We start from the raw sequence: 26,056 nt of genomic DNA, 5'->3' as shown, positions 1-26,056 counted from the left end.
AAATATATAATAATGTAAATAATAAATAAATATAATATATAACAAATAAATTCGTAAAACATGTAATCATCAGAACAATGTAGTACAAGGTGGTAAGTATCATAGATGGAAACAAAGAATGGAAGTTGAATAAATAGTAATAATGTCTATATATGTGCATGTGGTGGTGATGGGAAGAGTCAATTTTACCAAGGTGATCAGGTAGCCTGAACTGTACTTTTTGACTCATTAAAAAAGAGAGTCATAATATCTTTTATATTCTGAGTTGCCAGGTTGGCAAGATTCAAAACCTTTTCGATAAAATTAGGAATTTATAGCCTTGATTACCATTCTTGGGACTAACCTTAGAGTTAGTAAAACTGGCTCCATCAGGCTATTTTCCCATTAACTCTCTGTGAAGTCTCCTCTTCCAGCTTGGTAGGAGGGACTCTGTAAGTGAATCGGGAGGCTGGAGATAAAGTCAGTAACTATCTTGACCAAGTCAGAGTTGGCCCAGACAAATCCCTTAGATGAGGAGGGTGGGGTACAATGAGTTCTCCAAGATGAGCCCACTGAACATTTCCAGTTGGATCAGAAAACATGACTCTTACATTTAATCCATAGAGCGAGGTAGAGGCTAACAAAGATGAAGGCTTACTTTAAGATATTTAGAACCAGTTAGGAAGCATTGGCCAAAGTGTGAAATTCTTGTCACTCTCAGACTCTAGCTCAGAGTCAGTAGCTGGCTCCCAAAATGAGTCTTCTATGATTTGAATGCCTATCAATGTTGCAACTTTGACCTGAACTGGGTCTAAGCCACTTGACTTTGACTATTTCTCATGCCATCTGGCTTCCCTGAACCTGCACCTTGCTTTAACTCAACCACCCTATGCTCCTGAGATGTTTCTACTTTGCCATAGACCAGCAAAGACGTGTGATGTTCTGGCAAAGTTCCTAAAATGTCTCCTTCACCTTCCTGTTCATTCCACAGATGGATCCTCTGGGAGAAAATTGTTTCAAGCAACTTTTTCCCTTATTTATCTTATCCCATTTTCCTTCTGAGGTCTGGTGTAAGTAACAACTTTCGGCACTTGGGGATTTTGAAAGAGTAAGATATTTTCCTTTTGGTCTTAGCTGAAAAGACATATCTGACTAACCATTTCTAGCTGACAATTCTCAAATTTATACCCCCACCCCTGGTTTCTCTGCCAAACTCCAGATATGTATATCTAATGGCCTTCATAATATCTTCTGTTGGGTTCTAGCAGACATCACAAAGTCTACTGAACTCCTAGTCTTCCCTCCAAACCTATTTTCCAGCCATCTTTCCCATCTAAATTAATGCCAGCCTCATTCTTCTAGATGTTCAATACAAAAACCCTGTAGTGATCCTTGACTTTCTCTTTCATAGCCTATATCCACTTCACCGACAAATCCTGCTAGCTTTACTTTCAAAATATACTCAAAATCCAACCACATTATACCAGCTCTGCTGCTACTACCAAGCCACCATCACAATTACCTGAAATATGGCAATGACCTCCTTGCTGGTCTTGCTGGGATTCTTTTCGAATGTGAGATCATGCCAGTCCTCTGTTCAAATTCTACCATGGACCCCATCTCACTTAGGATAAATGCTCCAGTTTTCCTTCTAAGGCCCTACATCTACATTTATACTAGTGATTCCCTTGCTCTCATGCTACCTGATATTTTACACATTCTAGGTGTGAAAATAAATTAGGGTTATTGTGGCAAGCAATGTACTATCTTAAATTTAGACCAGTGATAATCAGTACTACTTTCCTGGAATCCATTATTTATCCTCACAAATGTGAACTCTGTCTATTGAAAATATTTATCAACATGGTTAATTAATATTATCTTTGCCCTATCTTTAGGAAAAAAGGACTGCTATGCAATTAGAAATGTAAATTGGAAAGTTTATTCATTTTTCCTTTGGGCTGAAGAGCTAACTTGTTATTTATTTTCTGTAAAGTACGAAGACATTCACATTGTGTGATAGACATGGGGTCAAAATCAATTGTACTAAACGCAAATAATTCTTGGCCATGCAAAGTTTTGAATTTCTCTATGCTTTGTATTCTTGATACCCTTTCTTATTCCTATCAGAAACATTACTCAATAAATTTTAAGATAAAATATTGCATGAAACATCTTTTCTTCTCTGATGCTTACCAAAGTTATCCTCTCAACTTGGGGAACTGGAGGAGATTTTCACTATAGCTATTTGGCAACCTCACCACTGTGACTCAGTTGGAAGTATATAAAAAGTTGAATGATAAGGGAAATGTGGATCTCAAAGTCTATGTACTTTGCTCCAGGAGAGTAAAGACCCACCCTTAGGGCTGAGCCTATGAAGAGAAAGCTTTCTGGTTGAATGCCACCATTATCTGGTTTCCATTCAGGTTTTCCCAGACAGCAGACCAGATTTGTGGTGGGCAGGGCTACTGGAAGTTAGATACTCTAAGAAGTGACAGCGAACTCAGAAAGTGCAAAGACAGTGGAATTTGTAGCAATAAAGCTGTTTGGAGCCATTTAATGTTAAGCCCTAAAGACGCTGTCACGTTATAGCTTAGCCAGCAAATAACGTTCTAGATGATGACACTGAGTCATCTGAACAAAAAAAGAAAAACCATAAAATAACGTCTAGGCAACATCTGGATGAAATATATTTTAGAAAAATTTCTACCTAAAATGGTTTGAAAATGTGAAACTGGTATAGTCAAAGCACTGCACTTTAGTTTTGCTTATGTGGGCCTGCTTATTCTCAGAGTATGACAGATTGATGAGGGCATGCTAGACATACATGAGGTTAGCAGATGCCTGAACCATGACTCTGTGGAGAGAAGAGGTCACTTAAAAAGCCTGGGATTAAATGCAGCCCTATTACCTATCATTCGTGAGGGGTTGGGTTAGTTGTGGGAATGCTCAGTTTCCTTAAACATAAGATGGATCTCACAATTCCTACCTGTAAAGGTTGTTGTGAAGAGGTTATGTACAGAGCCTGGTGCAAAATGAGGGTGAGGAACAGACACGTGTAAGGATTGGGAGGGAGTCACTTACATTCATGACTTTCCCCTTCTCCCTTGAAATAGCAGCGATGGACTGGAGCTTTCTCTTTCTGTATATAGGTTTTAAGTCAGGACCTGATCAAGGCATTAGCTGATCAAGCCATCTAGAGCTTCTCCATGGGTGGGCTCATGCAGATCTTGGCTGACACCCTTTTCCTTTCACAAACGACCCCACTCCTTCCATTGGTGAGCTCCCCCATGCTCCTGTTTCAGCACAGGCTAACAAACTTCTCTGATGTTGGATCCCATAGTTCAGATAGGCCTTTGAGGAAAGCTCCCAGCCAGTCTCTGCTGTGGTGTCCTTGAAAGACGACCTTGCAGATAGTTTGCTTAAACATTCTAGAATGGAAGTTCCCTAATTTATTGCATCAATCCTCTTATTTTGAGTGGCTTTTATTACTAGGCTTCCAGCATTATTCTCTGTGTTCTCATGCATTAATTCATGTAATCCTCACAACATCCCTATGAGGTGGGTACAATACTATCGTCAGCTTGGAGATAAATTAAGGGCAGGGAGGCCATTACCTGCCTAAAGTCATACAACTGAAAAGTGGCCGAGTGGAGGACAGCTGTCTACCCTAAGTCTTCTCTTCCATGTCTGAACTGTCCTTCAAGTTACATTATTTTGGATCCATCCACTCTTATTTATTTTCCTCTGGATACTGTGTTGTATTTCTCTAAATTTGTGGTCCTCAGAAATGAACAGGATGCTCTAGATAATTTTGTATCTAATACTTCTATTAACAAAGTCTAAGATAGTCTAAGATGGATTTATCTTTTCTTGGACATCCAAGTTGGACTGACAGTTCATATAATGCTTTCATTCACCCACCTTGACTGGGCTGTGCAGTAGCTTCCTAACTGGTCTTCCTGCTTCTGCTCTTAGCTCCTTACTGTTTGTTTTTAAAGCAGCAGCCGGAATGACCCTCTTAAAACTTTTGCCAGATTGCCTTTCTGCGTGAAGCCCTCCAACCTCTTCCCACATTGTCAGAGTAAAGCCAAGTCCTGCTGTGACTCCAGCTTCCTCCTCCACTTCACTCCCTGCCACTTTGCCCGGCATACTGAGCTCTGGCCAAGACGAAGGTCTCTAAGGTTCTTGAGATCTGCCTAAACCCTTTACACTTACTGTTCCCTTTGTCCAGAAAATTCTTCCCACAGATAGCCACATGGCTTTCATCACTTCTTGCAGGTCTTTGCTCAAGTGTCGCCTTCTCAGAGAGGCCCTCCTTATAGAAAATCTCTCTCCTAAACCCATAGTTCTCTATCCTTCGTTTCCTGCTTAGTGTAAGTCATAGCATTTATCCCCACCTACTTGTGTCTGCCCTCTACCCTCACCTCATATAACACAATATTTGCTATTGTGTATTCAACATCAAGAATAGTGCTTGGCATGTAGTAGGTGGTCAATAAAGAATGGTTGAGTCAAGATTCTTGTTGTTTGGGACATGAACCTGTTTATCAGAGAACTGCCTAATCCTATCCTGGGTGGCTGTTTTGGAAGACATTTAGATCTGGTCATTGTACTTTACATTTTGTCAAATCCCTTTTTTAAATGGAAGATACATTGTGTATTTGGGTTTTTTTTTTTTTTTTAACTATCATATTCTTTTATCAGAAAATAAGGCAGGCAGCATCTGGAGTGTTCCTAGTGAATCCCTAGTGGACTACAGCTATGTTTTTCCAAGTGCAAACTTAGAAGTATGACTCTCAAACTTATACTTTATGGTTTTGTCAGGTGTCAGGGTCAAACTCTTCCCTCTACCATTCATGAACTCCACTCCCTCCCTGGCCTTTTTGAAAATAGAACAACTTCCCTGCATCTCCAGTCTTCTGATTTTTGCTGGTTCTCCTTTCCGTCTCAGAGATAACACATTCTTTTAAGCCCATCACTTTTCTGGGTCCCATCCCCTAGGTGTTCAGTGCATTCTTTCCCCTCTCAAAATGGGCTCCAAAAGATCAACACCTTTCCAGTGGAATGTGACCCAAGATTCCCACAGTTTAGTGGGTGGTTATAGTTGGCCATTGTGAGCTGGTTTTCCTTACACATCACTGTAGACAATTCTCCCATCTCCCCCACTTCTCACAGTTTCTGGCTTCCAGCATTTTTTTTTTTTTTTTGCCTCACTGGTATTTCACGCTCCTAGTCCATCTGTTTTTAACTTCCACAGTTTATATCTTGCTGCCTCCATTTTAATTGAATCATGTGAATCTTATTTTCTGCTTCAGTAAATTTGAACTTACTCCTGTTTTTTGTTTTTTTACCCCTATACTCAAGTCCTTCATTCAGGAAGTTACTTGAGTAGAGGTTTTCTTTAAGCTTTTACTACAGTAACATTCCAAGTCTTTGTTCAGGGACTCCGGAGGCGCTGCCCTCCTTTTTCTTATCTATTTTTTTTTTTCTGTTGATGCTTGTGGGAAGGGAGTGGATCTCCGCTTCCTCACATGTGGGAGGTATCTTTCTGAAACTTCTGCACTAATTTTTCCCCCATCATCACATTTTGTTTTACCATTCTTTATTATTATTACTTAAATTTGTCAACTGATTTATTTCTTTCATGGATGATGTACTTTGCTTTACGTTAAGGAGGGTGAAAATGCACCTCCTTTTGATGTAGTAGAACCAAATCTGTCATCGTCACCAAAGGCACCAGGCCCTCTGCCACCACTCTTTGACTGCGTCCATTGTTGCTCTTAGTAGCCTGTTGAGTATGGCTTAGTTCAGAGTTTATACTCTCGGTGTTTTTCAACCTTTTTTTTTTTTTTAATCACACAGCATACTTGAACCTATAGTTAAATTTCTGTGGCACACTTAAATTATGTTGATCCCAAAAAACGAATGTAAAAAAGCACATATGTACTGTGCTTTGAACTTCCTTAGAAAAATCATTAAATCAATGATCTTTAAAAATTTTCCTGGCACACCTAAGATCCTCTCCTGGCACACTGGTTGAAAATCACTGCTCCAGAATCAGACTGTACGGATCCATGTCCTGGCTCTACCATTTATTAGCTGAGTGCAGTTTGACAGCTTAGTTCAGTTCCATTTCATAATCCACAGAATGGTGATAAAACATTTGCCTATAGGTTTATTGTGCTGCTTAAATGAGACATCACAACACAAAAACCTTTTGAATAGTTCCTTATAAATTTTCCCCATTCTATAATAATATGTACAACTTTGGAATAAAGAGAAATAGTAGAAATTTTGTTTTGTTTTGTTTTTTTTTTTTGAAGGTTGGTTGTTGCCATTTCACTTGAACCTGGAAGACTTGTTTTTCTGGGTGAAGAAATATTTTCTTTGTGTGAAGGTTTCATCATCACAATCAGGCCCATGAACCCTAGCACTTAAAGTGACTCTTCTCTTATTAATGACGCTCATGTCTGTACCCTGGGAATGAGGACACTGAACCAGCTGCTGAGATTCAACAGGATAGCCCCTAAGATCTCTTTGAGTTCTATGTTGCCATGATCCTATGTCTATGGATGACCAGAATTTGACATGGACACTACTTGGATTCCATACCATGTGGAGTCCTTGTGACTTCTGTGGGTTGTCCTGTGGCCTTAACTGGGTTTTGAAAAGGTAAGTGAAAGGCAAGGAGGCACATAATGAAGGCAGCCAATGTTTAACAGTCATCTGGGAAATAGGACATGAGGCTTTGTAAGTTCAAAGCCAGATCAGGAGACTTAAATTGTGGGGCCGAGAGAAAGCAGTCTTACGTTATGCCTTACCTAACAAATGGAAACACTCTAACCTAATTGTTTGTACCCTCATAATAATTTGAAAGTTAAAAAAAAATGGCTGTACTTGTGTTTGTCTCTTACTGGGGGCATGTCGTCGTTTTTTTGATGGTTTCCTGTTGGCATCGAGGACGCTGGCTACTTTCTTTTCCATGCTTGTGACACTTTGCTAAGAGGAATGTGCTTCAAGTCCACCCAAAAGGCAGGAGAGAGGTGAGGAGGGAAAAGGCAGAGGGGAGCAGGGAGGGGGATTGCTGTGCTCTTCTCATCCAGTGTTCACAACCTAAGGATACACAGCACACACCCTGGGTGAAGGGCTCAACTACAACTTGAACTTTACCTTAGAAATGCAAGCAACGTAAGCTAATCATTTGTATCCTCATATTAACGTGAAATTAAAAAAAAAAAAAGAAGACCAAAAAACGGCCATGGGAATTAAAACTAATTAGAAAAAATGAAGTCTCTAGAAACAAGGACAAAGTCATTTATTTAAAAGAGAAAATATTACCCAGGTAGAGAGTGTCTGTGAATATGAGCTTGAAATAAAAATAAATGAGGGAGGCAGCGCCTGTGGCTCAAGGGGTAGGGCGCCGGCCCCATGTACCAGAGGTGGTGGGTTCAGGCCCGGCCCCGGCCCCAAACTGCAAAATAAATAAATAAATGAGGGATAACTATTAACATAAATGTCTGAAAAACATATGATCACAAAGACTAGCCCCATGATCCCTAACTGTAGACCCCTTTGGTTACTGTAAAATAACACCATCTTCAGTATATCTTTAACAGATTTTTAAGAGGCATATTAACCAAATGCACAAGCTCTGATTTGGCCAGAGAGTGAAAGGACAGTGAGGTTCCCTAGGATTAATGAACAATGTTTCAATTTACTTCAAAATTTTTTTCTGAAATCTGCTACATATCTGTCCTCTGCAGGACGAACTTTATGTTGATTCAGCAGAGTGTTTACTGTTTTCTTCTTCTTTTCCTTTTTCTTTTTTTTTTTTTGGTTCTTCCTGCTCAGTGCCCAACCCAAGTTCAAAGGCTGATGCGAGACAAATCTCAGGAGGAGGTTTAACTCTAGGGACAGTTATTCAGTGAATGTGATCGTGGCTCACCAGGGAAGATGTCAAGCTCTTTCTGGCTCCTGCTCAGCCTTGTTGCTGTAACTGCTGCTCAGTCCACCACCGAAGAACAAGCCAAGACATTTTTGGACAACTTTAATCGTGAAGTTGAAGAGTTGTCTCATCAAGCTGCACTTGCTTCTTGGGATTATAACACCAATATTACTGAAGAGAATGCCCAAAAGATGGTGAGTTCTCACGGCTGCATTTGTTGCTTCTCAAAGATTAGATTACTGCCAAAAACCGAAAAGGGGACTCAAAGGAATGCTCTGAGTTGTGAGGTTGGGGGGGGGGGGTTCATCGGGAAAATTGTTGCAGAATAATTCACTATTCTCACTTCAGATTCTTAGAACACGTGAATATGCTTTATAAAGTTATCACCATAATTCTCATCATAGTCGAGGTTTCAAAGAATTTTGTGGCTATGTCTTATTCATTTTCTCTAAGCCTACAATGTCAGCCGAAATATCTAAAGAGTTTCTCCAAATGATGTATCAACTGAAAAATGCAATTGCAGACTTAATGAAAAAACGAGCTATCAACAAAAACAAAAGAAAACAACACAAAAACAAACCCGTTCTGATGAATCTCAGAACGTTCTGGGAAAGCAAGATGCTTTGTTTGACAAGGGCAAGGACTTAGAAATGTCTTCTCTCCCAGACGCTGAGGTAGCGTCTGTACACATTTAAGTGCTGGAACTTCCACCATTATTTAAGGAAAGAGCTTCGTGGTCCTTGTTCACCAATACTTAGAAATGTAGTTCCGAAGCTTATCTGTTCAAGCAATTAGGGGTTACAGCTACATGTTTAAGTTGAATTACTATCGCTCACTGAACAGATAGAATCTGAGACCTACTCCTGCATTTGAAATCCCCCAAGAGAGTTCCTTCTATTTTTCTAAAGCTCAAGAGAGCTCAAGAGATTTTGATAGTCCAGTTTTTTTTTCCCATGGGGGATGCTATTGGTCTTACTTCTTCTCATCTCTTCATCTTTTCATTCTCCCCCCCCCAATTTTTATTTGATCTCTGCTGGAGGCAACTGCAGTGTATTGTGTGTTTGTTTTCATTCTCAGTTGAAAGGTGGCGAGGAATGTCATGGCTAAGAGCTCTGGAGCCAGACTGCTTACGTCCAAATCCTGGCTTTATCACTTTTGAGCCGGGTGAACTCGAGCTAACTTGACCTTTCCGTACCTTCGCTTTTTATTATAAAACTCCTATTTGCCTCAGAGGGTTGCTGTGGAGAATGAATGAATTCACAGAACCATCAGAGTAGTGCTTATGCTTGTGCACACGGGAGAGCGGGAGGGTGTCGTGGTTGTTAGTGTGACAGGCAGTTAGGGTTTTCGAAAAGACATACGACGGTTTTGCTGAGAGCCTAGGTGCTGAGGAGGCACATCATGGAATGAGATGTAGTGAGGTTTGCTGAAGCCATAACTGCGTCATTCAAGTGCTATCTTTTTGACTTCTTCTGGTTGGTAAAGCAAAGACCTGAAATGAAAGAGCACAAACTGGAGAAAAGTATGGGCCCTTTGAAGGAAAAGTGAGAATACTTAAGGGCAGGAAGCGAGCAGGGGTCTGCTCGCAGGCCAGACGCAGCAGCGCAGGGTGCGTTCGTGCATTTCAAGTGCACCTGTGTACGTTTACCTGGGGAAAGAGGAACTCAATGGGCAGGGGAATGTCACCTCCTTCTGTCCTCTGATCCCCCGATGCAGTGGGCACTGTGGCAGGTACTACAAGAGGTACCCAAATAAGCAGGGGGCTGAGATAAGGCACACCCCAGAAGTAGTGAGTGCATGTGCAGCGGGATCAAGTATAAGTGTCTGATACGGTAAGCGTGGACTCTGGGGCCAGATGGATTGGGTTCAAATCTTAGCTCTGACTCTTAGTAGTTGAAGGTCTTCGGCAAGTTTGTTTCCTTCCTTCCTTCCTTTATTTATTCTTGAGACAGAGTCTTACTCTGTTGCCCAGGCTATAAGTGCCATGGCATAAGTTTAGCTCACAGCAACCTCAAACTCCTGGGCTCAAGTGACCCTCCTGCCTCAGCCTACTAAGTATCTGGGACCACAGGTACTTACCACAATGCCTGGCTACCTTTTGTACTTTTAGTAGAGATAAGGTCTTGCTCTTGCTCAGGCTGGTCTCTAACTTCTGAGCTCAAGGAATCCACCCACTTCCGCTTCCCAGAGTGCTAGGATTACAGGCATGAGCCATTGCCCCTGGGCAGTCAGCAAGTTTCTTAACTTTCTGGTTTCCTTATCAGTAAAATGAAGAGGATAATGACCACAATAATAGTAATAGTACATGCTATATGTGTATAGTACTGCTGAAGTTAATGAATACATGATATGAGAGACAGAGAGAGATCTTGACTCTTGGTAGTGTGTCTGGGACTTAACATCAGTGCTGGCAAAAACAATATTATTATTCAGGGCCTTTGCATTCTGGAAAGTTCTCAGTCTAACTGCTATCTCAAGTAGGTAGTTCTAAAATAAAGATTTACCATAAAAACGTTCAAGCTGGGGTAAGCAGGCATCTCCCACCTTGGGTGTGGGGGGGCTTCTAAGATTCACAGAGCAGCTGCCGGGGTAATATATTACGTATCTTTCTTGACAGGAAACTTTTCCTGCACAAAGAGGAGAATTTGTTCCCTTAAATTTACATGCTACCGAATTGACCCTGTGTTTCATCCAAGACCAGCACTGCTCTCCCAAGACATGCACCATAGATTTATTTTAATGAGACTCTCTGATGATCAATTTTATCTTCTTGGGGATTAACTATAAATGAACTTGCTTGGACAAAGAAAGAAAATAACTGGCTGTGTAATTCTCAGTGTTGAACATTTGCTGGGCAATGACACATTCTTAACTGACAAGAAGTAAAATATGCAAAATCACCATGGATGTTTGGGGGCCACTTAATATTTCTAATCTTGATTTTGTGCTATGTTTATTGCCTCCAAGAAGTTTTACAAACTCTGAAAAATGTTCTTCAATAAGATAGATATGTATAATATTCCATGAAACTGTTTTTTGGCCGATCGTGAGTGCACAGAGAAGTGTTTGGAAAAAAAAATGATTCAAGTGGGTGGCGCCTGTGGCTCAAAGGAGTAGGGTGCTGGCCCCATATGCTGGAGGTGGCGGGTTCAAACTCAGCCCTGGCCAAAAAACTGCAAAAAAAAAAAAAATAGATTCCAATTATAACTGAAGTATCATTTTGCCTCTAAGCGTAGTGATATATAGTAAAATTATATAAATTGGAATTAGTCTAGAAAATCCAAGTTGTATATACAGAGGGTGCCAAAAAATATATGCACATTTTAAGAGAGGGGAAAAACTATATTAAATTCGTAATACTCAAGTCATGTTTGACTTCTGGAATCACAAGAGGTGCTCAGTGTGACCTGTATTCATCTTTTGTTATTAGTATATATTGAGTATTACAACTTTAATCCACTTTTTCCTTTCTTAAGATGTGTATACATTTTTTGGCAGCACCCTCTGGGTGTTGGCTATTCCTAGGAGCTGATGAGCCATCCGAAATCACTTTGACTTAGGAAAAGGACTCAGAAATTATTCAAGATTGTCCTTTAAGCACTTTAACTTAATAAGTTTCCATGACCACGATGGCTATCACCATTCTGAGGGCTCTGGAAATAAAACAGAGAACATTCTCCTATGCCTTTAAGAACACAACACTGGTGGTCATGCTCAAAGCAAGAATTTTAGAAATGGAGACTGTCCGCCTCCCAAAGGGCAATTAGAATGATTTAAGAGGAACAGAGAGAGTTGGAGCTGCATGAGGCCTGACTCAGAAGAGAAAAAAATAGTTCGAGATGGAATAAGAAAGGATGGTGTTCACAGTTGTACAAGAAAGGTGGTGCCTCTGAAAGATCAAAGGGATAAATTTAGAACACATAGAAGGAAGTGCCACTTGCGCTACAAGTGGTAAAATTGGTAAGACTTACAAAACGGGACTATTCGTCAATCTAAAACGTGTGAGACGTTGAAAACTCTAAATAGGTTTTTGAAGTATTTAAGCAACAGTATGGATTGTAGATAGGATCCACTGTAGGTAAGAAAGCATGGCCAATTGCATTGGTGAAACTGGTTCTTCACTCGTCTGTATAGTAACATCCAAAGTTATGGCACTGGGTAATACCATTCCAAGGAAGGTTATGTGACTGTGTCCTTTGCCATGTGACTTGCTTTGACCAATGGGTTGTTGGCTAACATGGTGCATGCAAAGTCTTGCAATGCAATCGAGTGATGGAGCTTGTCATTTGTACTTTTGTCTTCGCCCTAAAGACTTGACTAGCTAACTAAAATCAAGAGACACGTGGAGTAGTTGCCCCAGCAGAAGACAACCGCTAAAGATGTAAGCAAATCCAGCTCAGATCTGCAGAGCTGCCTGCCAACCCCCAGTGATTCTAGGCATGTAAACAATAAACACTTAAGCCATGGAGATTTTTGGTTGTTTGTATTAATAGTGTGACTATAGATAACTGAGACAGGAAGGGAAATTTGGTATGTGTGACATGCTCATCACGTTCATATCCTATCAGGTGACATTGAAGACAATCTGCCATTTCCACATTGTCCTTTGGTATAACTTCTAGGAGGCAGTATGTTGGGCTTGTCAGCCTATGAATCTGACCTAGTGTGGTGATTCTTCAATTAAGTTGTGAGAATATAGCTTAAAAAACAGAGGACATAAAAACTTGATCGGTACAGCATCATAAAAGCTGCCTACCTGGGAGCGTGGAGGGGTCCATCACATAGAAAGAAGGAAGAACATCTTGATTCAAAACAGACTTTCAAAGCTCTGTCCCTTTCTCTGCCATTGTGGTGTGTGTGGTTGACTCCATTTCCTGCTGTCTTCTCCTAAGACTTTCAGGATCAAGTGATTCTTGGCCAAGAAACAAAAGCAAGATCATCCCATTCCCCAATGGATTCAGATGAAAACCGGTAATAGAGTCAGGTGTCTTCCAAGAGGAGACACTGGGGAAGAGCCAAATTGGGTTGAAAAGTAGTTACAAATAAGATGACATATTTATGCCGTATCAAGGTCACCACCATCTTAACGTATCAAGCTGAAAACACCATCACAATGTAGATAGTTGGACATGTTTTAGTGGGAAAATGATTTTTCTATGTGTTTCTGTGCTTCTGCACTAGTAGATTGGTTTGGTAATTAACATGTGAGACTATTTGAAAAACAAAAAATGAAATAGGTTTCCACATAGTTCAGAAATTCAATGAAAATTAATTACCAGACTCTTGTCCTATGTCACACAATGAATTGCCCTCCTTGCTTTACAGCAAATGCAGTGCTCATATTTGAAATTGAATATTTGCCAATTAACCTGTAATTATCTTCTCACTAAAATGGTACTGCTTTATTTTGCATTGCCCGTTTTTTTGTAAATTTATCATTGGTTTGTTTTTTGAAATAGGATCCTTTGTAAATCTTCCCCAAGGGTACAGGTATGGGAAATTAGCCAATTCATTATATTATATTAACCAGAACATAGTAAACAGGAAGCAACTGGGAAGATGCAATAGAAGAAAGAAGAACAAGATTCTAAGCAAATAGAAAGATAACAAAAATCTTTCTTCTCTTTTCTTTCTTTCTTTTTTTTGAGACAGAGTCTCAAGCTGTTGCCCCGGGTAGATTGCCATGACGTCACAGCTCACAGCAACCTCAAACTCTTGGGCTTAAGTGATTCTCTTGCCTCAGCCTCCCAAGTAGCTGGGACTACAGGTGCCCCCCACAACACTGGGCAATTTTGGGGGTTGTGGTTGTCATTGTTTGGCAGGCCCAGGCTGGATTCGAACCCACCAGCTCCAGTGTATGTGGCTGGTGCCTTAGCCACTGAGCTACAGGTGCCAAGCTACAAAAAATCTTTCTTAAATAAGATTAAGTTCAACTCAATCTTGACCTTAACCTATACAAAGGTGAACCCAATGATTCAGGGAGAAATTGGGCTTTCCTGAAAACAGTTTCAGGAAGGGCACAGTTGTTTTATGTTGTTGTTTGACAGAGTCTTGCTCTGTCACTCAGGCTGGAGTGCAGTGGTGCAATCATAATTCACACCAACTTCAAACTCCTGGGCTCAAGCTGTCCTCCCACCTCCCATAGTGCTGGGGTTGCAGACGTGAGCCACTGTGCCCAGCCAGCATAGTTGATTGTTAATAGCAAATTTAGAAGCTCTCCAGCAATGTAAGAGGTCCCTGGACCATTTTTATTCTTGGAGAGAGGAAAAGGCATCCTGGTTCACTGTATCAGAATTTGACTGTATCTACTACAGCTGCCCCAAACTCCTGCCCATGCAGCTGGAGTGGATATTGGAGACAGCCTTGTTGGAACCTAGAAGGTTTCCAAGAACACTTCATCACCATTTCTTGGTGAGTCATTAGAGTTCATGAAGAGTGAGCAGGAGGCCCATGCTTAGTCTTCCAGTGGTCTATCGGGCTTCTTCAATGCCCTGCTGCAGGGGCTCCTAGCGTCCTTGGACACACCCAATTCTGAATCTATTCCTATCTCCAGGGCTGGAGTCACACAGTGAATTCAGAGCAGGGTAATTCGAAACTACTATTCTACAGATACCCAGTCTCTAATGAGTCTGTCCCATGCTCTTTGACACACATAAATACCCACACACCGGCGCTGGCCTGGGGAAGATCACTCTGTAGCAAGTAAAATGGAATTCAGGGGTGAGCACTTTTTTTTTCCTCATGAGATAAAATTCAGAAAAAAATAAGAATGTTCATAAGCATTAAAAATTTTATTTTATTATTTATTTTTGCTAAGGCCCAAGTATATCCTTTTTTATTTTGTATTATATCATAACTGTACATTACTGCGTTTATGGGGCACAATACGCTGATTTTATATACAATTTGGAATGTTTACATCAAACTGGTTAATGTAGCCTTCACCTCACTCATTTACTTGTGTTTAGATATTTATATTCTACTCTTAATTATTTGACACGCACCCTTGCAATATGCACAATAGGTGAGGTCCCACCAATTATCCTCCCTCCACCCGGCCACTCCCTTCCTCTCCCCTTGTCCTCCTATTCTCTCCTTTCTGGGCCATAATTGTGCTTGAGATTAGTTCACATAACGAAATTCCAAAACTACAGATGTTGGCGTGGATGTGGACAGAAGGGAACACTTCTGCACTGCCGGTGGGGATGCAAACGAATACGTCCCTTCTGGAAGGAAGTTTGGAGAACACTTAAGGAACTAAAAGTAGACCTGCTGTTCGATCTTGCAATTCCTCTACTGGTCCCGTGTCCCACGCTCCCTTTACTCAGTAACTCCGTAGTGGGTGCAGAACACCAACCCTGCAGAGTGTCTTGCCCATCTATTTTTCCATCACCCCCAGGTGCCCGAACCAGGATTTGAGGGACTGGATATATACATCTGTATATACAGATGACCAAAAATCACTTTACAATAAAGGCATTTGCACCAGAATGTTTATTGCAGCCCAATTCATTAAAACTTTTACATTTTAAAACATTAAACCTTGCATCTAAAATAAAGAAAACAATACTTCTTTGAATCCCAAGGGGGAGTTATAGACTTAATATTCTTCTAATTTAGATTGCTTACTTTATTGAACAGAATGTGTTTTTAAAAATATGCAAATACCTGGGACTATTGAAAAACAAGCAAAGAAACTTTCGGCTTTGAACTAGATGTGGTTTGAGAGGTTATATCTGCAAACTGGGCCAGCATATTGGACTTGAAAGTGAAGGTTTTCCAGGGAATTTGTTGAGCTCTAAGGAATTGGATGGATGCTAAGGTTCTCTCCACTTTTCCATTTTCTTTCTTTCCCTTTTTCTTTTCTTTCTTTCTTTCTTTTTTTTTTTTTTTTTTTGAGACAGAGCCTCAAACTGTCGCCCTGGGTAGAGTGCTGTAACATCATAGCTCACAGCAACCTCCAACTCCTGGGCTCAAGCAATTCTTCTGCCTCCACCTCCCAAGTAGCTGGGATTACAGGCACCCACCACAACACCTGGCTATTTTTTGGTTGCAGCCCTCAATGTTGTTTGGCGGGCCCGGGCTGGATTTGAACCCACCAGCTCAGGTGTATGTGGCTGGCGCCTTAGCCACTTGAGCCACAGGCGCTAAGCCCAAAGTTTTCCATTTTCTATCTTCAGGGACCTCTCACACCTGCAGGGAAGAAGTGGTTTAGAGGTTGTTAAAAGTACAGCCTGGTTCAGGGAATAGTAAGCTATAGAAAAAAGAAAATAAGATGTCAAAACTTTAAATCTCAAAAGCGTTTTGATAGTTGAAATACAATTATCATGAGTTGCACAGAGACCACCAGACCTATAGCTTAAAACACAGCTCATATTAAAATATTTAAAAGCCCAGTGAAATAATTATTTTTAATTTATGTATGTAGTTAGGGTCAAAAACAGCAGGGTATCTTTCTGAATGCTTTAAGATACAATTTAGGACTGAGCACATTCAAGGCCTTGAAATTACAAAGGCTCTCTCACAGGACGGGACTAGGTCAGACAATGTTTTAATTTCTTCTGATTATCCTGAACAATGTGTGCCTTGTCCTCAACTCCCCCACGTACGTCTGTGGAGATAGTTCCTGGTTTAGTTGTTTCTCTCCTGCTTTGTACAGAAGTAGTATGGAATGCCACCAATTTTCTCTGTAATGATTCCGTTTGATCCTGGGGCTATGGAAACTGCTGTATTCATTTGTTTCCATCCATCATTATCCAAAACCCTCATAGCGCTGTCAACCACTGTCTAAATGGTCGGTTTGGTATCTATGAACTGGCTTTGGTTCTTTGTATAACTGCCAAGCTATCTATTTTATTTAGGTTTGGGAGCCTTAGGGTGAGGATTTAGAATAAATTATAAATAATATTAAAAAGAATAACTAAGGAAGGAACAGTATGTCCTTGGGGGCCAAAATGAAGGCAACATAAAGTAATTTTAGGGTGATAAAACATGTAACATATGTAGGGTGGTAGTGATAAATGAAATAAAATCATATATCCCCAAATTTCCCACATGTAGCACGAATATTCAAAGACTAAAGCCTTTGGGGGATTGTAAGTTATTTCTAGTAGATTGAGAATAAATTATTACCAAATTATCCTTATAATTTGATGTCAAAGTTTTACCAGAAATTTTGCTTGACCATCAATCACCTTAGAGTGGGTGAAGAAAGGTAGAGATTGAGAAGTGAGTCAAGTCAGATGATTTGAATCGGTAAGCTGATGTTCTATGAGGTACATCAGTTAATAGCATGGTAGAGTTCTGATGGAAAAAAAAAAGAGAGAAGTGAGTCAGGTGAGTTGCGTAGATGAGCCTTTCCATAGCTTGTTCCTTTCCACTCATGCCTATTACAGAGAAGACTAGAATGGGTCAAACACAATCCATAGGACAATGGTTCAGAGCCTTAGCTTTGGAGGAAAACACACCAAAGGGTTTATGGGTTTATGTCTTGATTCTTCTAATCGTTAGCTGTGTGACCTAGGAAAAGTTACTTCCCTACTCTGTGCCTCATTTACTTCATCTGTAAAGCAGGGACAACAACAACTCCCTCACAAGGTTGTTGTAAAAATTAATCGAGAAGCAGTTTCTGAGAAGTTGTGAGTGTTCAAGAAATTATTTTCCATTTTAATTGCCATTATTTTCTGCATCTCCTATGCATGTATATGACTTATTGCTGCCACTTCCATGCACCATTTCCATCATATCACATGGTTGCCCCAGACTTCTCAATGACTCGCAGTTCTCGAAGTCTAAAAGTGAAATTCATTGGCCTGAAAGTGCAATCATGCCTGGAGTCCTGCCTTTGGGATTTGTACTAGTTATGTATCATGTAAAAAGTTATCATACGCTTAGTGGCTTAAAATAATACACAATTGTTACTCCACAGTTTCTGTGGGTCAGTAGTGGGTACAGTTCAGTTGGATCTTCTATCTCTAAGTCTTGTAAAGATGCGGGCTGTGGTCTCATCTGAGTCTCAATTGGGGATAGATCCATTTCCAAGCTAATGTGATTGGTGTTAGCATTCAGATTTTTGTGTGCTGCTGGATTGAGATCCTTAGTTTATTGTAGGATGTGAATCAGAGTTCATCCTCAGTTCTTTGCTGTGTGGCCCTTTTCATAGGGTAGCTCACGATATGGTATTTTGCTTTATTAAAGTCAGCAAGCAAGAAAATCTTCTAGCAAGATAAAATTTACAATCTTATGTAACATAAACATACATATTCTGTTACTTTTGCTGTATGCTATTGGTCAGAAACAAATCACAGTTCTGCTCATAGTCAAGGGAAGGAAATCACACAAGGGCATGATCACCAGAAGTAATAATCATAGGAGTATTCTTACAGTCTGTCTGCTGCAGGGTCCAGGATCAAATGCTGGTGATTGATTACCAGCTCCACTATTTATTTCTCTTAATCCCTTTCTACATATAAATATATGTGTAAAAATGGAGATAGGGATTTTTTCTATACCACAGGATCATTAAGAAAATTCAAATGAGGTAAATCATTTTGCAGAATATTCTATACTCATCCAATTTTTACCTACTTTAAGATTGGTCTTAAGTTCCAACTATTCCATGAGGGCTTGGCCAAACCTGGTCACCTGCATGAGTTTCTCCTTTCTTATAACAGAAACTTCTTGGCTCACCATAGTTTATACATCAATGTTTCAATAATGAGACATTCAGAATGCATACCTTATCTATCTGATAAAATTATAAGCAACCTAAGGACCAGGACTTTTGCCCCATACGTAATAAATAACTAACATTTACTGAATGCTTATGATGTGTCAGGCACTCTAGTAAGCGTTTTATTATTTGCTAATTCTTCTAACCCCTACAGCAACCCTTTGAAGTAAACTGTACTATTATTCTCATTTTGTACATCAGGTAACTGTGGCTCAGAGAGGCTAAGGGTCTGACTCCAGGAGTGGAGCTCTTACTTCTCTCATATGCTACCTCTTTTGTGTGGTCAACAGCAGTAAAATATACAAAGAAGTTGCTCATTTTTGTCTTCAATAAATGGAAATGAATTTGTGCATTTGAGAGAAGACTATCCTAGAGAAGTCTGATGAAATCCACTTTTATACTGATGGTCAGGATGGGAGACAAGTGTGTGCTGGCATCATCATGTGCTTGTTGGTTTCTTTTTCTGGTAGAAAATTACCATGACTACCAAATGACCATATTAGGGGCCTTATTCAGGGCAGCCTTTGTGTGGAATCACAGTTTAAGAACAAAATCCCTGGGATAAGTCATGCCACCTCGCAGCTTATTGTGGCAAGCTTATGGTTCTCATTGTTATGAGGGGGTTGTATTCCCATTTTGTACACTCTGAGCTCTACTGGGTTCTCTTTCTAGAGCATTCATCTTTCAATCCTTGGCTAGCTCCCCCATGTCACAGCACTAGGGCCAGAAATCCAGGACACCACAATATGGATCATCTGTGAGAATTCACTTCCAGTTCTGGGAACAGGACCTTTGTGAAAACTGGGCACTGAGTCAGAAAGGGACAGTAACCTCACCACTCTTTACCTAAACCTTGATATTCAGCAGAGTAGAAGATTAAAATACTCAGGAAATACCAAATATTCCACTAGATAGATGTTCTTAGGACTATATTTTCTGTTCTATCTATTCAAGCAGTCCCATTCCAACTTAAATTATATTTCTTATCATTTCAGAATGATGCTGAGGCCAAACGGTCTGCCTTTTATGAAGAACAGTCCAAGATTTCCCAAACTTATCCACTAGAAGAAATTCAGAATCGTACAGTCAAGCGCCAATTGAAGGCCCTTCAGCAGAGAGGCTCTTCAGCGCTCCCAGCAGACAAGAATAAACGGGTATGTTTGTGAACATTTTAGTACTGCTCCCGAGAGTTAAAATTTTGTGAATATTAAACATTACTAGCAGCCGTGGCTGCTTCCTTTATCTATAAGGATAGTAATGCTGATATTAGAAGGAGCTCTATGCCTAGGTAAGGTGACTATGTAATTTATTATCTAAACTGGGAACTTTTTGAGATTGAAAGAAGACACTGGTAATAATTACATTCAAACACAGAGTTGAACTGGGATTGTCCCAAGCATTGTGGTGTGTATGGACACCCCATGGCAGATCACCTTTCTGAAGATCAGGCAGCCTGAAGAATATACTTAGTCTATGTCAATGGTTCTTGACTAGGGGTGATTTGGCCTCCCTGGGGACATTTGACAATGTCTTGAGACATTTTTGGTTGCCACAGCTGGGGAATACCATTGGCATTTACTGGACAGGGATGTTGCTGAATGTTCTCCAATGCACAGGACAGCCACCAAATAACAAAGAATTACCTTGCTTATGGTGCCAATAATGCCAAGCTTGACCCTATATGTAGTTTAATTCTTCCTCCCCTTCCTCCTTGCCTCTCCTCTGCAACTTCTCTAAGAAGTGGCTAACAACTTCTGCTCAAACCAGTTCTAGGATGAGTGATTCAAGTCTTCCCAAGACAGCAGTTCCACGTGCGAGTCCCTCTCACTGATGGAAGATACTCCCTCTGTTGGGTGTGAAGTGCCTCAGCTCCACTTGGTTCTTCTTTCTGGAGCCAAACTGCTCTTTCCCATGAATGCAGTCTTTAAACATAAAGGCATTCTAAAAAAACTATTTGAGTCTTTTCTTCTCTTTGCTAAACATCCCTCACTTTGTCAAATTTCCCCTACGATGGTTTTGAATCCCTTCACTGGTCCTAGTTGATGTCTTCAGTTTGACAGTAACCTTGAACCAAACAGAGAAGGGTTCTGGTCTGCATGGAGGTGAGCAGGAATATGACATTATACCCAGTGGTCTACATTGACTAAGGCAGTCTAGGACTATACTAGGATTTTTTGTTTGTTTGATACCCTTGTGTCATGCTTTGTTCATATCAACCTGTCAATGAAGTCTCCAGATCTGCCAGTGTTGCTCTAAAAGGACACCTTTTAAAACTTTATGCTTAGGTAGTTAGCTGGTCCCAATTTAAGAAAGCCTATATTCATCCCTGTTACAATAGCATCTCTCATTCCATAGCTCCAGCCCAGGAGTCAGCAAACTTTTTTTCTGAACACGGACAGACATTTCAGGTTTTCTGGGGCAATATCGCCCCTGTCGCAACTAGTCAATTCCGCTCCTATGGCAGGAAATCACCCATAGCCAATGCATAAACCCGTAAGTGTGGTTATATTCCAATAAAACTTTACAAAAGCAGGCAGCAGACAGGGTTAGGCCAGCAGAACATAGTTTGCACACCACTGACATAGCCTATTGAAAGATTTCTCTAAAATATTTCTCTATTAAATATCAAAGTCTTCTTTCTCAGTTGCTTGTCCTCTGGCACCCCATGTTCTAATCTGCATTTACAAAAATAAAAATGCTTGACAAAGATAAAGCAATATGGCAAGTATTTTTCTACAAGTTGCTATTTATTATTTTATATTCTTTGGGTCCAATTATCCAACTATTTATTAATCCACTTCACCTTATCCGTGCCATGCTTTTCCATCTTTTTCACAAGGACACCATGCCTATTAGCATATAGCAGCCTGCTTTAGCCCGGGGGGAGCCTAGATATTCTGTTTTTAATTTTTTTTTTGAGACAGAGTTTTACTATGTAGCCCTCGTAGAGTGCTGTGGCATCACAGCTCACAGCAACCTCCAACTCTTGGACTTAAGAGATTCTCTTGCTTCAGCCTCCCAAGTAGCGGAGACTACAGGCACCCACCACAATGCCCGGCTATTTTTTGGTTGTAGTTGTCATTGTTGTTTGGCAGGCCTGGGCTGGGTTCGAACCTGCAAGCACCAGTGTATGTGGCTGGCGCCCTAGCTGCCGAGCTACAGGCGCCGAGCTTCTATTTCATTTTTTAAAATAATGAGTCTTATAGCCCAGCCAAAGAAAGACAGAAGAGGGACATAAAAGGGGAAATAGGGCCTTTAATTCAGTGCTTCTGTGGGAAACAACCAGTCCCTTCCTTCCTTCCTTCTTTCCTTCCTTCCTTCCTTCCTCCCTCCCTCCCTTCTTTCTTCATTTCCCATCCATTGCAGACCAATACTTGGTCACGTTTATTGATTATATGCTTAGATGTTTACTCTCAATTCCTGTATTTATTACAGAATAAAAACAAGCTATTTACTGCCTTTCACTGGCCCATGGACCACTTTGAATAGTGCTGCTTTACTCTGTTACTTTCTTTTCTTTTCTTTTCTTTTTTTTTTTTTTTGAGACAGAGTCTCACTTTGTCACCCTCGGTAGAGTGCCATGGAGTCATAGCTCACAGCAACCTCAAACTCCTGGGCTCAAGTGATTCTCTGGTCTCAGCCTCCAGGTAGGTGAGACTATAGATGCCCACCACAATACCTGGCTATTTTTTAGAGAGGCGGTTTCGCTCTGGCTCAGGCTGGTCTTGAACCAGGAGTGCTTAATCCTGAGCTCAAGCAATCTACCCATCTCAGCCTCCCAAAGTGCTAGGATTATAGGCATGAGCCACATGTCTGGCCCCTACTCTGTTACTTTCACTCCCTTTCACCTGCAGGGTAAAGTTTAAACTCTGGTATAGACTAAGCCTCATGATCTTTATTCTCATGCCCTCCTCTTCCCCCAGTGAACCCCAACACTCTATTTTCATTCAACATCTCCCTGTCCCCTGAAAATGCCTTGTCTTTTCCAACGTCCTTTCATATCTTACGCTTTGACCTCTATCTTCCTTCTCTACTTGACCAATGCCTACTTTTTCTCCAAGACACAGATCTTATGTCCCCTCCTCTTTGAAGCCATTCCTGAGTCTCCAGGTTATTAATTTCCCTCCTCCTATACTGCCACTGCCACATCACTTTTTGGTGTCAGCGATAACACTTGCCACTCTTATGTAGTTATTGATTTCATGGCTGCCTCATTGTCCCATGAGTTTGGGGTCTTTGAGGGCTAACGACTTGTTCATTTTAGAATTATCAGGGTATAGCACTTAGCAGAGACTTAATAATTGCAGACAGAAACAAAAAATGCACTTCTTTGTGTATGCTGGGGAAACATTCTTTAAAAAATTCCTTTTATCAAATTTCCTTTTTAAATTCTAAAACAAGAAAGTTTTCTTTAATGTCATTACATTTTACAATTAATTTTTGCTCCTTAAATAAACAAACCAGCACACAGATAAGTAAAAGTCCACACGTTTATGTGCCAATAACACATCTTTTCCTAAACTGTATTTTCACAAAGGAAGGCGATGACTCAGTAGTCCTAATGTCAATCTTATTTCCGTAAAATGGTCCTCAGTATGAAAGAGGGCAGTGGGGTTCCCAGCCCCAAATTTCAGCAAGTATCCTCTTAGTAATGACAAGGAACACCTAATTCTATTGGAAACTTCCAAGAATCTTATCAAATTTGAGAAAGGGCGTGGTAATATATGTGATGAAACTGAGTAAACCTCACAAAAGGAAGAGTGAAGTCAGGGGTGAGAAGCAGTCTTGGGGTTTTGGCAGATCTGGTTGTGTCCATTACTCATGACACTGAGGAAACTGCCTTGCGCTATTCCTTCCCTGCATATCGGAAGGCACTTGGCAAAGAAGATGTGAATTGCTGTACTTCCAGGCATCAAAAAAAGTCACGTGGCCACATTAGCATTCTCTTTAGCATATTTTCCGCTGTTGACATCACTTATTGTCATTCATTTGCAGCTGAGCACGATTCTAAATACAATGAGCACCATCTACAGTACTGGAAAAGTCTGTAACTCAAATAACCCACAGGAATGCTTATTACTGGAACCAGGTAGGCTGTTAATGTTTGAATAGTGATTATGAGATTTACTTTTATCCCAAGTTTGAAAATTGGGATTGACGTTGTCTGACACTGTGCGTTCCAGATGGTTAATCCAAAGATGATAAGATTCTAGATATGTATATTGCAGCACATAGATGTTCTTTTGGCTTTTAGCAAAACTTCATTGTAAATTCTTTCACATTCAAGTCATTGAAGATAGTCATTGAATGATTGCAGTGAAACTGTCATCAGGGTGAGGCTATGAATGAATCATGAGATTTTATTTAGTAACTTTATAACCGGATAGCTATTGACCTTACTTTTAATTCTTCAAAGTTCATATACAGTTTTTTTAAAGTTCATGTAATTGTTTACAAATAAAAGTTTTACAATTGGACGTTTATTTCCCCCCGGGTGCTTTACTACAACAGGTTTGGAGGCAATCATGGCGAACAGCAGAGACTACAATGAGAGGCTCTGGGCTTGGGAAGGCTGGAGAGCTGAGGTCGGCAAGCAGCTGAGGCCATTATATGAAGAATATGTGGACTTGAAAAATGAGATGGCAAGAGCAAACAGTAAGTTTGCCAATCTATAGCGGTACTGAAGTGCTTTCTGAGGCCACCGGCCATTCCTCCTACATTACCAAGCCTGCCTTTTGATATAGGGGCTATCCCTCAATTAACAATCATGTCCTGAACACCTTAGGCTACTGATATCAAGAAGAAGCTAATTGGGAAAAAGAGATGCAATGGAATTAATTCTACAGTTCAAGGAGCTCAAGAATGAGACTCAACTACCGAGCCTCAAACGAATTATCCAGGAATTATAAATGATGAGATTTCCAGGAAGATCGTAGGCCCTCAGACGTTCCTGAGGGAGTCTGAGAATTGAGGGGGGATCCTATTCCTCAGAAGGACGAGAGGCAGTGACACTATCCCTTATCTAAACTCCCATCTGGCCATAGTTCATCCTCAAAGGTCTCCTATATGTCAACCTCAGGGTGATGTCCTAGAAAGAAAAAAATATGAGATTAAGATTAGTTTAGTCTGGAAACTCATTATTTTCTGCAGTCACAATAAAATCAAGTGGTCATACAAATCTTAACATAAGAAAGAATTTCCATATCTCTTAACTTATTCTCCTGCCTGAATAATAAGCTAAAGTCATGATAGTAGGAATAATTTTATGCTTTGGTGACTCACTGCCCCCTGGGGTTGAATAAGGGAAGATTTTTTTCCCCAATTGTTGTTTTTAAATTTCTTCCACTGCCACTTAAATTCATATTCTCAAGTCTTAAGCATGTGAAGATAATCACAATTTTAAGAAAATACTATCCTGGATATTTTTCTAACCAAATATTTATTTCTCTATACCTCTGATCATCAATTGCCAATGTGCGTATAAAAATAAAAATTACTAAAATACGCTTATTAACTTTATTAGCTAATATCCTAACACAAGCTTGTGTTTTCTGATGGGAGATACTAAATGATGCACATAGGAACATGATGTGTCTACATATAACGGGCAAACAAACAGGCTCCCACTGTGGCAACAGGCTGAGCTTGGTCAGCTCTAAAAATAGGAGGCCTTGAGTAGAATGAGAATTCAAACTGAGAGATCTAATCACATGTTTTAAAGCTAAAGATGCAAACTGACCCATAGAGAGAGTAGAGACCCAGGGTTAGGAGATTAGAAGTGTATCTCTGCCCACTTGACTTTGAACAAACGACATAACTGCTCTAAACAGGGGCTGTTGGTGGGAATATAGATTGGCGTAGCTATTGTGGAAAACAGTATGGCGGTTCCTAAAGAAATTAAAAATTGAATTACCATGTGACCTAGCAATCACTCTTCTGGGTATATACCCAAAGGAGATGAAATCTCTGCCTTGTAAAGATATCTGCACTACTATGTGAATTGCAGCATTATTCACAATCGCCTAAATATCTGTCAGTGGATGAATGGATAAAGAAACTGTGGTGTATATATGCAGTGGAATATTCTTTGGCCACAAAAGAATAGGAGTTCCTGTCACTTGTCACAACATGGATAGACACCTAGGACATTATGCTAAACAAAATAAACCAGGCCCCCCCAAAAAAAAAAACCAGACACAGAAAGAAAAATATTGCATAATCTCACTTATATGTGGATTCTAAAAAAATTAAAAAGATGAACTATACAGAGGTAGAGAATAAAACAGTGGCTGCCGGGAATGGGTGGAAGGTGGGAAATGAGATGTAGGTCAAAAGATCCAAAGTAGCAGATATGTCAGATGAACAAAATGCACAACATCAGAGCTATAGTTAAGGAC

At 40.3% G+C, this 26,056-nt stretch overlaps 1 protein-coding gene and 1 non-coding gene across 2 annotated transcripts in view; both read left to right on the top strand.

Moving 5' to 3' along the window:
• Positions 1 to 26,056, top strand: part of ACE2 (angiotensin I converting enzyme 2) — a 79,519-nt gene that overhangs the window by 29,679 nt on the left and 23,784 nt on the right. Inside the window, exons 2-5 of the mRNA XM_003791864.2 lie at positions 7,834 to 8,121; positions 19,655 to 19,813; positions 23,655 to 23,748; positions 24,171 to 24,314. Coding sequence (XP_003791912.1) covers positions 7,936 to 8,121; positions 19,655 to 19,813; positions 23,655 to 23,748; positions 24,171 to 24,314 — 583 coding nt within the window. The 5' untranslated portion in view covers positions 7,834 to 7,935. The remainder of the gene's footprint in view (positions 1 to 7,833; positions 8,122 to 19,654; positions 19,814 to 23,654; positions 23,749 to 24,170; positions 24,315 to 26,056) is intronic.
• On the top strand, positions 17,165 to 17,239 carry LOC111726021. The gene has a single exon (XR_002773924.1). It is a non-coding gene; the product is annotated as a small nucleolar RNA SNORD28 (small nucleolar RNA).

The sequence above is a fragment of the Otolemur garnettii genome, unplaced genomic scaffold (genome assembly GCF_000181295.1).
Source record: "Otolemur garnettii isolate 467f Iridium unplaced genomic scaffold, OtoGar3 scaffold00051, whole genome shotgun sequence".
Classification (NCBI taxonomy): Eukaryota; Metazoa; Chordata; class Mammalia; order Primates; family Galagidae; genus Otolemur; species Otolemur garnettii.
This window is presented reverse-complemented; position numbering and strand designations above follow the sequence as displayed.